Source organism: Sinohyriopsis cumingii, chromosome 4 (genome assembly GCF_028554795.1).
Source record: "Sinohyriopsis cumingii isolate HCF-2022 chromosome 4, ASM2855479v2, whole genome shotgun sequence".
Lineage (NCBI taxonomy): Eukaryota > Metazoa > Mollusca > Bivalvia > Unionida > Unionidae > Sinohyriopsis > Sinohyriopsis cumingii.
Window position 1 is genome coordinate 16,546,828 of NC_142964.1, and position 15,355 is coordinate 16,562,182.

General features: G+C 36.2%; 1 protein-coding gene across 4 annotated transcripts in view; it reads right to left on the reverse strand.

Moving 5' to 3' along the window:
• The window catches only part of LOC149800684 (high affinity cAMP-specific and IBMX-insensitive 3',5'-cyclic phosphodiesterase 8B-like), a 339,962-nt gene that overhangs the window by 224,440 nt on the left and 100,167 nt on the right, over positions 1-15,355 (reverse strand). Inside the window, exon 1 of one of the 4 annotated variants that reach the window (XM_089954718.1) lies at positions 5,649-6,052. The exons of the other annotated variants lie outside the window; for them this stretch is intronic. Coding sequence (XP_089810844.1) covers positions 5,649-5,702 — 54 coding nt within the window. The 5' untranslated portion in view covers positions 5,703-6,052. Of the gene's footprint in view, positions 1-5,648; positions 6,053-15,355 lie in introns of those variants that run through there. 4 annotated transcript variants of the gene reach the window in all.

Consider the following 15,355-nt stretch of genomic DNA (forward strand, 5'->3'; position numbering starts at 1 on the left):
CGTATTTGTGGGTTTCGCATTATGTTAAGTAGATATTTAGAAGAAGTATTTTTTGAATTCGTTAAATGGACACTACGAGCAATGGATATAACGGTGTGATTTTTGTATGTCTATACCGCTTACATGGTTTCTTTCACTCAAGCAGTTGAATGTTGAGGTGGCTTCAAGCCCACAAGGTGTGGGGGTGGGGGGTGTAAGATACCTTATAGAGAAACGGAATTCAAGATCACAATAATCCTTGGTTCTCGTTAATCTGCGTGGCAGTATTAAAGACAAGAGACCATTGAAGGCACTGCTGCTCTACTGTACAAAAGAATTTCCAGGAATTCAAAAGACCTTTAAAGTGTTAAAACCGTCACCGATATTCTTCAGCGATAAGATTTTCAAATTAGCTGCTGGGTGGGGGTGGGGGACATATAATGTCAGCTTAACACCAGCTTCATTTCCGACAAAGAATACATCAGCAGAAGTCTTTTGATGAAAACCTTATGTCATGATGATCTCTCTTTTGGGGGGTGGGGGTAGTGAAAAGAAGATTTTATGGCAGCCGTCGTAGCATCCATATTGGATGTATGACCAGCACCATTTTTTTTATTTAGGACCATAGATATCATGAAATGTCTACTAGCGAAAACCCCATGTTGGTATAGCCATCCATTTGGAAGGAGTATAGATAACAGTATTTCAACATATGACTTTCTATTCAGGAGTAGCAAGATCTTCAAGATGGCTACTGTCCTGGTCATAATGGACATCTGATCAGTACTATTTTCAGTTAAGACCATCTAGATATCGTAAAGAAATCTGCAAGCGAAGCTCGTGTTGAGACAACCAACTTTTACGGTAGCTACTGTGTGGTGGCCATATTGGATATCAGATCGACACCATTTTAATTTAAGACCAGCTGCACATCAGAAATCTTCTGGATGAAAACCCCACATCAATATGACATTACTTTCAAGTATAGATGTGATAATATTTTCAAGATGGCGGCCATGACACCATTTTTATAAAGGACCATCTAGACATCATACATATATTAGTGAAAACTGATACTACCGTCCATGTAGGAGCAGTAATAAGATTTTCATGATGGCCAATGTGGCGACCATATTGGATGTCAGATCAATCATTGACACCATTTTAATTTAGTTCAAATAGACACTATAAGAAGTCTTTCAGTGAAAATGCCATGTTGATATGACCATCCATTCAGGTGGCGTAGCAGTAACGGTATGTACAAGATGACTCCAATAGCAGCCATAATGGCTGTCAGATCGGCAACATTATGAATTCAGACCAACTAGATGTCACCAGACGTATTTTAATGAAAACCCCATGTTCCTGTAACCATCCAGGCAGGAAGAGTACCGATAACAATATGTTTCAAAGTGAATGACAACGTGACCATAATGTATGATCAAGCAGCAACATTTGCATTTAGGATCAACTAGACTAGAGGATGAATAAGTGTGTAAAGTTTCATGGCAATCCTCCAAGTATTACAGGAGTAACAGCAATAACAAATATGTGCTAACGGACGGACTACAGACCATCCCACAAATTATTCTGGCCTATGAGGCAAAAAAAGTGTCCGCTTGGCCTGTCCTAGGATAAAAAGTGTGTGTGTGTGTAAAGACGTCCCAACCCTAAATTTAAAACCAGTGCAAAGGAAACAGACAAACTGAATAATTTTGGCCTGACTGATAGAGCTAAACAAGAAAACATGAGGTAAATGTGGGACAAAAATCTGGATCAATAAGATGCTTTCTGCCGAAATTTCCTCAAATGTTGCTGACTGCATATTTTTCAAGGTTTCTCCAGTGTTTATACCTTCGTCTATATTTGATGGCACATTAACATCATGTGTTAGATATTCCAAAGGCCTCTATGCCAGTGTGCTCTCTGTCAGAGTCAATCAAATTCATATAATTGCAATGCCAGTAGCTGGTAAAGGAAAGTAGTATTTCCATTGGTCAGAATGTTACCACGTGATCAAAATGAATTGCGTTCATTTCTGTGTGAACTGTAAGGAGAACTAATTTTCTAAGAATATCCACTTCTATAAATAGGGTCACGTGTACAGCATAAGATAAACACTGCCAGTGAAGGCAAACACGAAGTAAGCACTAAAAGAAAAGAACATTCTAACAATTTTTTTAAAAAAATTGAATAAATTTGGCTTCCATTGGTTGAAGGACTGGTATTATGATGACCTTATTACAATCAAGCAGGACAATCCCAAGTGTTATAAATAGCTAGGTAACAGAAAAAACCCAAACATGTATTACTATGCTCAGTTAAGATTTCTGTTTTTAACGATGCAAACAAAATAACATAAAGATTAATTGAAATTTCAGTTATAAAAGTTTAACGTTGTTTTCGTCTGAGTTTATCGTGGTATAAACTGTCAGTTGCCGACTCACACAGCTTACATAACGCCCTTCGGGCGTTACTGGTTGTGTGAGTCGGCAACTGACAGTTTATACCACGATAAACTCAGAAAAAAACAACGTTAAAACTCTTAATTAAATGCGGGTAAGGGGAGAAAGTTGCGTAAATGGTGTTCTATTTTTAGTAACGGTCACCATACATACAATTACTTGGTAGCGCTTGGGGAGAGAACGTATGCATTGAGCACGGATTCCTGGTCTTTCCTTACCACAATGGGGTCATTGCATCGTTTTTTTTTAAAGTTAGAAATACAAAATCTAAATGAAAAATAACGTGCTACAAATTACACTGATTACGTCAAATTCTGCAAAATAATGCTTATATATGTACTTGAAACTTAATTATAAATAACAAACGTTTCAGACACTTTCATACAGCAATGCCATTTTAAGATGGTAAGTGGCTTTGATTTGTTTCTGTTTGGGAACGAAAGCAAAACGTAACGATGAAGGCTATTGGTATGTATCAAAAACGCACAAACATTATCTTGTTTAGTTGGGTTGATTCCATTATAATGTATGTACAGCAAAAGTATTCCCAAGTTGGGCAATGAGAATAAGGCGAATGGACAAAACACCGCAAAGTATTCCCAAGATGGGCAATGAGAATAAGGCGAAAAGACAAAATACCGCAAAGTATTCCCAAGATGGGCAATGAGAATAAGGCGAATGGACAAAATACCGCAAAGTATTCTCAAGATGGGCAATGAGAATAAGGCGAAAGGACAAAATACCGCAAAGTATTCTCAAGATGGGCAATGAGAATAAGGCGAATGGACAAAATACCGCAATGTATTCCCAAGATGGGCAATGAGAATAAGGCGAATGGACAAAATACCGCAATGTATTCCCAAGATGGGCAATGAGAATAAGGCGAATGGACAAAATACCGCAATGTATTCTCAAGATGGGCAATGAGAATAAAGCGAATGGACAAAATACCGCAAAGTATTCCCAAGATGGGCAATGAGAATAAGGCGAATGGATAAAATACCGCAAAGTATTCCAAAGATGGGCAATGAGAATAAGGCGAAAGGACAAAATACCGCAAAGTATTCTCAAGATGGGCAATGAGAATAAGGCGAATGGACAAAATACCGCAATGTATTCTCAAGATGGGCAATGAGAATAAGGCGAATGGACAAAATACCGCAATGTATTCCCAAGATGGGCAATGAGAATAAGGCGAATGGACAAAATACCGCAATGTATTCCCAAGATGGGCAATGAGAATAAGGCGATAGGACAAAATATCGTAAATTCATCAACAAGGTTACATACACGCCATTCTTATCCAAAAACTGGTATCTACTTAGGGTGTTACTTGTTATATTTCTATTTTATGTTTGTTCCTCACATTACATTACATTAATTTACATATTATTTAACTGAATCCTTGAGGTGTATTACTTTGCTACTTTAATTGGGATTTTTTGTTTTTAATTTCACAAAAGATGAAGTTCAAAAGTCACCTTAGAGACATTGGTGGATGTGTTCGCATGTAGATGTATATGGGTTTATTTCAAAATAGCTTCGAAATATTTTCGGCTTTGTCATTTTCAAGTGAAGTTTTTAAAACAAATGAAAATTAAATTGTTGTAGTGGCAGCTGATTATATAGTTTCACCTATTTGTAATTTTTTAAAAAAATGCAGTCTAGGTACTCATATCAGTTAGAATTAATTACAGTGTACAATTTTTGCTGTGCTCATTTGTTGTTGTTGTTGTTGTCGTTTGGGGTTTAACGCCATTTCTCTGCTCACCGTAAGTTATACACGGCGGCCAGATTAAATGGTGTAGAAAAACGCGGGAAAAGCCCGTTAAGGACCACTGACCCACTAAAAACTAATGGCAAGATTTCTCACAATCCCACAAAGGCCGAGCCCTAGACCAAAAGCTACGCGAACCTGAGTTGGCAGTGATTGCTAAAGGCGAGCGCTCTAGATCATTCTGCCACCCGGGGCCGTATGTGTTCGTTTTAAGTTAAATTAAGTTATATTATCCAAATATAAGGTATATTGACAAAAACGGCCACAGAAAACTTAATTCAATCATCTTTAAACAAATATGGCACTTTTGAAAGGGTGCGACTGAAAATATCCGCCCCTAAGCAATCGATTGTTTATTAAAGAAAATAATCTCACGGTTCAAAAGAAAATTGCAGCCACCGCCTCACCCCGAAAATTAAATGGCAGGTTCCTATCAAGATCATTATATTCCATATTAAGCGATATGCACGGTGTTTCGGTTTAATTGGTGGGGGGATCTTTTTTTTCTTCTTTCTTTCTTTTTGTTTTGTAACAATAGTCTGGTGACAATTATTAGTATGTACGGTATAAAAATGTATATAGAGAAGTCATTATTGAAGCACAATCATCTAAAGTACTGCCATCTGTCTGAGGGTCAGGACTGGCATTATAGATGATAAAAGCGGTCTGCGACCGGCGTAGTATGCACCTAATTGTTACACGCAACATAAACACTAAGTTGACAGCTGTGGCCCAGACACAAAATTGATACTAACCGGTCCTGAATGCACTTTGATGCCAATTGTAAATGTGATGACGATTGGGACTGAAGTTAATCCGAATTATGAACGATTGGTGTCCAGTCAAAAAGAAATTAAACGAGTAAGAATAATGCAAATGGATCACGTGGAGTACGGACAGACAAACATCATTAGGCGGAAGAAAAAAAGATATATATTATGATTAAAATCCAGACCTCATGTATCGATTAAATATATCTCTATTTTAATGACACTGAATAAAAAAGCCCTAACCATTTGTTTTGGGCGGGGCAGCAAGACGAGTTAAGTTGGAGCTAGATCTCAAACAGGGGCATGTTACTCATTTTAACCGTTATTATAGCAACACATACTTAACTGTAGCACAAATCCACATTACTTTTGCTACTCTCCCACACATAACTCCCGTTTCCTGGTTCTCAACATATTTTCTGGAATTCGAACAATGACCGAAGTACAAACACTAAACAAGCTATATTACTATTTCAAAACAACAACAAGAAAAAAACTAATAACCAAGAAGACGAGACAGGAAAAAATACCTTTGTTTCTGTTAACTAGAAATTTAACAAAAGCAACGATTACAAATACAAAACTGTTGATTATGTGTGTCTGTGCTATATCGTGTGTGTGTGTGAGAGAGAGAGAGAGAGGGAGAGAGAGAGAGACCTGTTGTTGCGTATTCTCGTTGTTTGAGTGTCTGGTACAATTACAATTCCCCATATCGTTGTAGAAATGAAACACCGGCTAATATATCCACATTTGTAAAACTGGAAGTACAGCTCTGATTCAGCAAAAGAAATACACATACACACTGTGCATTATTCGTGTGTACAAAAAGATTTGTATGTACATAATCTCACATGACGCTCAACACTTCCCATTTCAGATGCTATACCACCATCGTGTCGCGCTACAAATGTCACCAAGCAGAAAACACGACTATCATCTTATTAGGCTAGGACTCAATTATCGGTCGCACGACACACCGTCTACCAGCTATTACTGTGCAGTGCCTTATAGGATATTCTGCAAAATAAATTCCTACATAGATCCACTCCGTAACAATTTCATTGACTGAAACTCGCCACGACATTGATTATGTTAAATACCGTCAATCAGCAGGCAGAGCTGTCATTCCGTTTTATGAATATTAATGAAGTACCACTCATGGTTAGGGTAATTGACGATGCAATCATCTCTACCGAGATCCAAAAGTTATTATTATTATTATTATTATTATTATTTTGTTGTTATATTATTCAGTCTTGATTGCTACCGGTGGACCGAGCACAAATAAGCCCGTGGATCTTGACGTAATCTACTGATGATGCGACTATGTAGAGATATAAAGTTCTTTTCAAATCTGTGATTTTAACAGCACTTACATCATACACTGATAACATGGGATATAAGTGCCTTTCCCAAGGACACGTTGAGGCAACCGACTTGGGATGGAATGGGCGGGTCTCGAACTCGAGACAGTTGGATTACGAGTCTGGCACTCTACTAAGATACTGCCGCTCTAATGTAACCATATTTTTAAAAAAAGGCCAGTAATTGACTTTTTCCAAGAAAAATTCTCTCTCTCTCTCTCTCTCTCTCATATATATATATACATGCGAATTAAAAAAAATGTAAAATGTCAACCACATTGTAAAGCCTATACTGAACACAGATTTGTCTTCAAATCATCTATATTCCTCTAAAAAATCCACTAAAAGAAAGGAACAGGAGGATCGAGTGGGCCTGATATCGTTCGTCTAGTAGTTGACATGTCAGCTTATGACTGCAAATTTATATATGTACTGAAACTGCAGCGGGGAAAGAAAAGCTTGGAACGTATAGTTTCTAAGTTGTCTAATAATGTCGACGTGAACTATCTTCTTTCATATATCAGTTTCTGGCATAAAAGGACAGTTCATGTATACAATCAATAATGTCGACTGTATTTCGTGCAGTCGCTGCGGATTTGGCCCTGATTCTTAACTTTGTAGTTGTTGTTGTTGTTTTGTTTTTTTTTAGGTTCAACGCCATTTTTCAAAACAAGATAGGCTATACATGGCGGCCAGTATAAATGGTGGAGGAAGAACTTGGAAAAAAAACCGGAAAAAGCCACCGACCCACGAGATTCTTAACTTTGAAACTGTTCATATATGTCCACCCTTAAAATATATACACTTACTTCACATTGCAAGGAGAATTTAATATATGTAGTCAGCATGGATTCTTGGGTTATAACTCGGAGACCATTGTGAATTGCACCCAAAGGGTCGGTGGTTAAGACGTAGAATACCTGACAAGAAGAGTGCGAGTTCGAATCCCTCCATCTAAATCAACCTAGGTCGACTACGAAATATTTTTTTACGTCCTGGGTTTCTTTGCTCTTAGTAATTAAATCTGGAAGTGATTTAGTAAGAAAGCATAATGGATCAATATATTCTGTTTTATTAAAAGCAACAAAATTACACATTATGCATTTAAAATATTTGCTTAATACACGTGATACCACAAACAATAAAGGCGCTTTGATATGGCATTTCTGTGGAACAAAATTTACTAATATTGCTTCAAAATATTCGAGAATCACATAAGTGGTAATGTGTTTAGCAACAACTCTCTGCAAATAGATTTATGGAATTTAACGTGTTTTTTCTCTGTTTTCTTTTCTTTTGTTTAATATAAATGTATTCTTAAAGAAAAAGCTTTTCTTCTTGCTCATATTTAAACATGCAAAGAACTTCTGACACATACATATATTTATTGGTGCATATGGGAGTTGTTTTAAGTTGTCCATGTCTACATTACATTATTATTTAATTCCTGCACAATTTATTTCCTTTGAAAAAGAAATTACTGGTGTTTCTGAAAGGCACAACACAAATTTTGTGCACAACATAAATTTTGTGTTTGGTTAGGCTATGCCTTCTTTATGGTGTTTTGCCTAGCGGTTTTGGTTAATTATAATGGCTATTGAGATAAAAAAATATCCTGCCTTAAGATACAACATGGCATCCAACCAAGCCTGGTCTGTGAATCAAACCTGGTATTCATCTGACCAGGCTACGTCTGGGAATCAAAACTGGTATTTTTGTATAGATGTCCGGCACGAAGAACTACTGAAAGTTTACAAACTACATCATAAATATAATCATATGAAACCATTATCAACTTTGAGCTTAAAATGTCATATGGCTATTTTATATTCTTCTTCAGTCTAAATTATAGATCAGTCATTATGATCCCTAAAAAGAATATTTTTTTTATAATTTGTGATATTGAAAGTTATGAATCTTGTATTCTAACAAACATTTGTCTTTATCTTTTAAAATTTTATGTCTGCAAGAAGAAGAACTCTATATAACCACAAACCTGTGGTTCAAAACAGTCTGGGGCCTCGAGTGGCCGAGTGGTCTAAAGCGCTCTCCGTTACGGATCATTGCCATATCACCTCTTTCTGCGCCGGTTCAAGTCTCGGATTCAGCCAATATGGGTATGCGAGAAAGTTTGCCAGTAGCTTATCGTGGGTCGGTGGTTCTTTCCGGGGTTTTCCCGGGTTCTTCCTCCACCATTAATACTGGCCGCCATGTATAGCCTATCGTGTGCTGAAAAATGGCGTTAAACCCCACAACAACAACAACAACAAAACAGTATTGATCATACCTTCCTGCCCTTTATTTACCCTAGCAATAAATCTGAGTCACCAAGACGCTTGTGTTGAAATTTATTTTTTATTGATTGCATACATCGTATTTTGAAAATAAACGTTCGACGGTTTCTCTTGCTTTGTGTATTTTCGACCATTTCTGTAGCACCATCTGTCCGACATTGAAAGGGTCCTTAAGTTACGACAAGTTGGTCAAGGTTACGACAAGTTGTTCAAGGTTACGACAAGTTGGTCAAGGTTGCGACAAGTTGGTCTAATTCTGTTTAGCAGTTGTTGATTGTTTTTTTTTATAGATAAGTTGTGTAAAAAAATTTTTTATATACTTTTACTAGCTACAACTATATTTGATGGAGAAACTGCAAAACGTTCAAGCCAGGATACTTTCTGTCAAATCTGATCAGTCATTTATGTGATGTTTGAAAGAATTTGTAAACGTTTTCTTGTTTTTGTATAATTTTTTATTTTGCTTTGTTTTTATTTATTTGGGTTTTAAAAAAAAAGTCATATTTGATAGCAGATTGGCATCATTTGTATAAACTTAAACTCCCTAAATGCCATGATGATTCCTGTATGGCATCATTTGTATTAACTTAAACTCCCTAAATGCTAAGATGATTCCTGTATAGCATCATTTGTATAAACTTAAACTCCCTAAATGCCATGATGATTCCTGTATGGCATCATTTGTATAAGCTTGAACTCTCTAAATGCCAGGATGATTCCTGTAAAGTCTGGTCACATATGACCAAATGGGTATTAGTTTGGTTGAAGCATTTTCTTCTTTTAGCAATATAGGCCATACTTGATGATGAACTGGCATCATTTGTAAAAATTAGATCACCCTTGTTACTGGAATGCTTGAAATCTAGCCAAATTCTGCTGAACAGTCTTAAAGAAGAATTAGTTTAAAGTTTGTTTCGTATTTTGTTCATAGATATATATACATAAAAACGGGGGCTATATATGCGTTATTGGAACAAATATGAAAGATAACGAATTCCTGATGCCATTGATTTCTCCCTTCAGTTTGGCCCTATTTGGTTGAGTCGGTGGTTTTGGGGACGTATTACGTTCGGCGGTTTTTGAAAATGAGTCTTCTTGATGTTTCTCCATTTTTTAGTAACAATGACCATATTTGGTGATCGATCGGCCTTACTTGAACCAATTTGAAAGAATGGTTTCTGTCAAAAGGGGTCAAGGCCTCTTAATCGTCTTTTTTTTTTAATCGTTTGAAGGTTATGGAATTATTGGTATTGAGCAACATTTGAAAGGATTTCATGCCAGCATGCCTTGTTTTGTCACTTTTTTAAAAAACAGTTTTTCAGAAGTTGTAAATAGCAACTGTGAAAGGAATTTGTCGGACTTGGTCGATGCCTGATGTACTAATGGCGGCACACTGTTACGAATGCCCTTACCATGAGCTCCTTTTGCTTTATCATGGCTAGGAGAGCGAAATAAACTTTTCCATTGGAGATATAATAGGAAAAAACAAACAAATGTCCAGTCAACTTACCTTCATTGAAATCTTACTTTACATATCTGATCTTTATATATCTATCCATATTTTGTGTTACATTCATAGACACTGTATAAATTACTACAGCACAAACATCCCGAGAACGATTGAAAAATCTTGTGTCTCGAGACTCAGTGTAAAATAATACGACAAATGCGACATTGCTGCTCTACGCCCTTCAACTGTTCTCCTTCCTACAGCCATATTTGTTACAAATTAATTGAACATTCCAATGGTTTCAAGACCTTGTGAACTCCCTATTTCTCACCTATATGTATGGTACAGCTATAGAAAGGGAAGAGGAGTACATCAAATAATCGATTTAAATATTGTGGTCTAAGCACTGCATATTCAAACTGAAATCGATTCCTTATTTATGCCAAATTCAAAACTTTTTTGTTGTCATTTAAATATCATGGTTTTTGTGGCTAACCTTTGCTTCATAAACTTAGGATTCCTGAAATGATGATGAACAGGGTAGCCATCTCATTTTTGCTCGATATATAATCGGCGTATAACGCATAATGAACTGCGAACAGCGTAGATACAAATCTGCCAGCAAATAATACACCAACAGATCAGACAAGCTCTTCACATGAAATAAATCGTAGAACGGAGAGCGTCGACCCTGACCGGCCTGTCAATTATGTGCGGACATGTCTGGGTGTACGTTACATTAAGTTGGAAGCGTATTTTACGCGAACATACGCGGAATTCGCACTAATACCCATTTTACTAGCTATAACAAACTGCTTTGTTCTGGATAATTACTTTAAATACCACCCAGTAAATAAGCATTGTCTTATCATCTTCTACATCCATAAAATTAGCTTTTTGGCTATACGTAAACAAGCTACGATACAAAATAATATCGATATTTGTTGAAGACAGCCATGAAAGATGTACACACACACACACACGTATATATATATATATATATATATATATATATATATATATATATATATATATATATATAATTTCAATGGTTTGTGGATTTCACTAACTTGTCCCGCCCAGATGTGCAACTAAATCTCCAAAATGTACATGAGATCGCAAGAGCACAAAGGTAATCCACTTCCTCCTCCCCTTGACAGTAAAAAGTTCTATTCATGCTAAGTCACACGGCTAAACATCAATGAAAATAATATTCATGCCTTGAATAGATTGCCTGACCTACTTTTCCTGACCAGTGCTACTTTGTCTTTCTTCCCTAACCAAACAAAGAAAAAATATAGCGGAGCATTCAAGCTTTTTCGAAAATGAATACTTATTTGTAACTTGGTTTGGAAGGTGCGGATACAACTTTGATACGTGACTTAGTGTACCGTGTGTTAATTATGAATCATATTCATCTCATCTTTATCTGTTATTTTATACACATTTTACAGAATTTCACATTTTTACGTTTAATATTTTATCTTGTACTTAATCTTATATTTCTTTGGACGCATTTATATTCATAATATTTTGTGCAATTCAGATTTACATTTGTCGAACTTAACCTTTTGTTGACACTACAATCAAATGCCACTTTTGTGCCGAGGTTCCGTAAAGCACCAGAGATAGACACACACACACACACACACACACACATACGTTGACATGTTGTTTTATAGTACAGCAACGATACAATAGCAGGCCATTTATTGCCCAGGCAACAGTGAAATCAAGTGCCTTGACCAAGGACATCCCATTGTTGCCGACGCAGGCTTTTTTGAAGGTATAATTGAAACCCCCACCCTTTCGGTCAGCTTGCTAACCACTGCACCACCCCAATTATTGGGCGTACAAGCCTTTTACAACATACTTAAAGGCCCCAAGGCAACTTTTGGGTGAGCGTATTTGAGCTTTTAAAAACGTGGACACTCCTGAGAGTGGACATCTGTATCAGTATCTCTAAAGAGATTTAAGGACCATAAGGGACATCGTGTCCATTTGAAAAGAGGACGTATGGCAACCCTAGGCAACTTTAATTACATTGCTTGAAAAATTACGCTGCTTTATTGTCTGGAACAGATTTATGTTGTGTTAGAATGAGTCTTGCGGTATGTATACCTACAAAATATTGCCAATGTAGCTCAGACTAAATATATTAATATACCTACGGCAATAATGTTGTATATTTCTGGATTTAATTCGTGTAGCAACGGTTTATAAACTTTAGACGTCGATTTTCGTTGCTCATTTACAGATGGCATATTAAATACATTCGAGAACTCTCTCTCTCTCTCTCTCTCTCTGTGCGACATATATATATTCTACCGGATACAGGAGACAGCGTCTGACGTAATGAATCAATATTCCACTCGGTAACGCCCATCCGTAAAATATTAGTTTCTCAATCTGATTAAAGTCAGATCTCCACTGTCCTACGTGAAGTCCGATAAATCAAACCCTCAAAACTATGTTCATACTGATAGACGATGCGTGGGTACGATGTCACCTGTTCAGTCAAATATGCAATTTTGCCGCATGCAAATCTTTTAGGGAACACACCTGCGTACAGTTTAGACTCGTGCAGGTATTTGGTAACAGCCATATCTAGCATAAAGTTAACAATGTCCACATGACAGAGGTTTGTGCTATTCCACGCGGATTTACAAGTCGCCAAACACGGGATTTTATACTGAAATAATATGTACATATCGCAAAAAGAACCCTTCAGCCGACAGTAGCTCTAAAACCGCGAGAAATACCGGTAAGTGTATAAATGTACACCGATGACTTTTGCAAATTTTACTGAATAGGCGATATCATCCCCTAAACCGTCATTAAATATCATTATATGCGTGGGACACATCGTTCTATCTTACGTGAAGATCTGACTGCGACCGCTTAGGAGTTATGTTCTGCTGAATATTGAATTAGCCAATAGAAAAGCAGCTTTAAAAACTCTTAATCAAATTGTTTAGTCAAACTGCTCAGTCTCCTAAACGCGAATATACACGACTTTATTTTATTGGCTGATAAAATTAGCGATTGTGGTAATAACATAGGTCACCTGAGCATGAACCCTAAGTGGTCGGTGTTCACGTATTACTGTGGAGATCTGGATTTAATCAAATTGCTTAGTTGGAATACCGCAATACATACCGCAGTATTGGGATCGTCGGAGAATCTATGTATGACGTCACAATTAAATTAATACAGAGGTCTGGTTAGCAAAACCACCAAGGAACGAGACGAAACATAGTGCAAATGTGTTACCAAATGAAGCGTGTGCTAGCTATATGCAAAAGTTAAATGGCATTAAATATTGTAAAGGACCGTCTGTACTTTATTTATTAAAATCAAGATAGATATAATTTATCCCTATACATTTGTTCGGTTCCTGTCATGTATATTCTTCGTATTGTGTTATTTTCTGAGTGCCTTTTGAAATTTAGTTCAAAACGATTATTATTATTATTATTATTATTCCAAATATGATTATTTATATTATTTATTACAAAACATTTTTAAGCAGTGCCATTACATAATGATGATACTAATAACATTCTAATATATGGGTTATATAACATTCTAATATATGGGTTATATAACATTCTAATATATGGGTTATATAACATTCTAATATATGGGTTATATAACATTCTAATATATGGGTTATATACTATTGTGTGCATATGGAGTCCGGAGTCCTCTTTAAGATCTCTTCTTGTTTACCGGCATCAATATGTTTAATAAAATTGGCCTTCTTATTTTCTTGCTAAGTTTTGTGCCATTATAGCAACGTGTAAAATTTGCCAAGTTTTGTGGTAGAAACTAAAGGTAGCAATGAACAAGAAGCGACCAGCTGTAAAAGGTCTGTCAAATTCATGTATGCTGAAATTATTAACATATTTTGCAGAGTGGCTAGAAACAAATGAATAGTCAATTATTTTCCGTTTAGTATAATAACATTATTAATTTTACATATTCATGTCACTATTTTCACACTGGTATTTCCTGATCTCGTTTTGCTCGTTTCTTGGGCAATTTAAACTTGACAAGAATTTATGAGGTAACATTAAAAAATAAAATAACGTAATTGGCACCAAAATCGAAGTTTTTTAGAAGGAGCTTCTACCTATTAATTATTAATTTTATGAGTTCTGGAAATGAAATCTCCAGTTAAAAACACATGTCTATTCGATGTACAACTGCTAGTAATTTAGGATCCAAACGTATCCATTTCATCTTTTATTCGAAGTACACCTGATAGTAATTTAGGATCCAAACGTATCCATTTCATCTTTTTTCGAAGTACACCTGATAGTAATTTAGGATCCAAACGTATCCATTTCATCTTTATTCGAAGTACACCTGATAGTAATTTAGGATCCAAACGTATCCATTTCATCTTTTTTCGAAGTACACCTGATAGTAATTTAGGATCCAAACGTATCCATTTCATCTTTATTCGAAGTACACCTGATAGCAATTTAGGATCCTAACGTATCCATCTTCATTCGAAGTACACCTGATAGTAATTTTGGATCCAAACGATCCAAACGTATCCATTTCATCTTCATTCGAGGTACACCTGATAGTAATTTAGGATCCAAACGTATCCATTTCATCTTTTTTCGAAGTACACCTGATAGTAATTTAGGATCCAAACGATCCAAACGTATCCATTTCATCTTCATTCGAGGTACACCTGATAGTAATTTAGGTTCCAAACGTATCCATTTCATCTTTTTTCGAAGTACACCTGATAGTAATTTAGGATCCAAACGTATCCATTTCATCTTTATTCGAGGTACACCTGATAGCAATTTAGGATCCAAACGATCCAAACGTATCTATTTCATCTTCATTCGAGGTACACCTGATAGTAATTTAGGATCCAAACGTATCCATTTCATCTTTTTTCGAAGTACACCTGATAGTAATTTAGGATCCAAACGATCCAAACGTATCCATTTCATCTTCATTCGAGGTACACCTGATAGTAATTTAGGATCCAAACGTATCCATTTCATCTTTTTTCGAAGTACACCTGATAGTAATTTAGGATCCAAACGTATCCATTTCATCTTTATTCGAGGTACACCTTATACTAATTTAGGTTCCAAACGTATCCATTTCATCTTCATTCAAAGTACACCTGATAGTAATTTAGGATCCAAACGTATCCATTTCACCTTCATTCGAAGTACACCTGATAGTAATTTAGGATCCAAACGATCCAAACGTATCCATTTC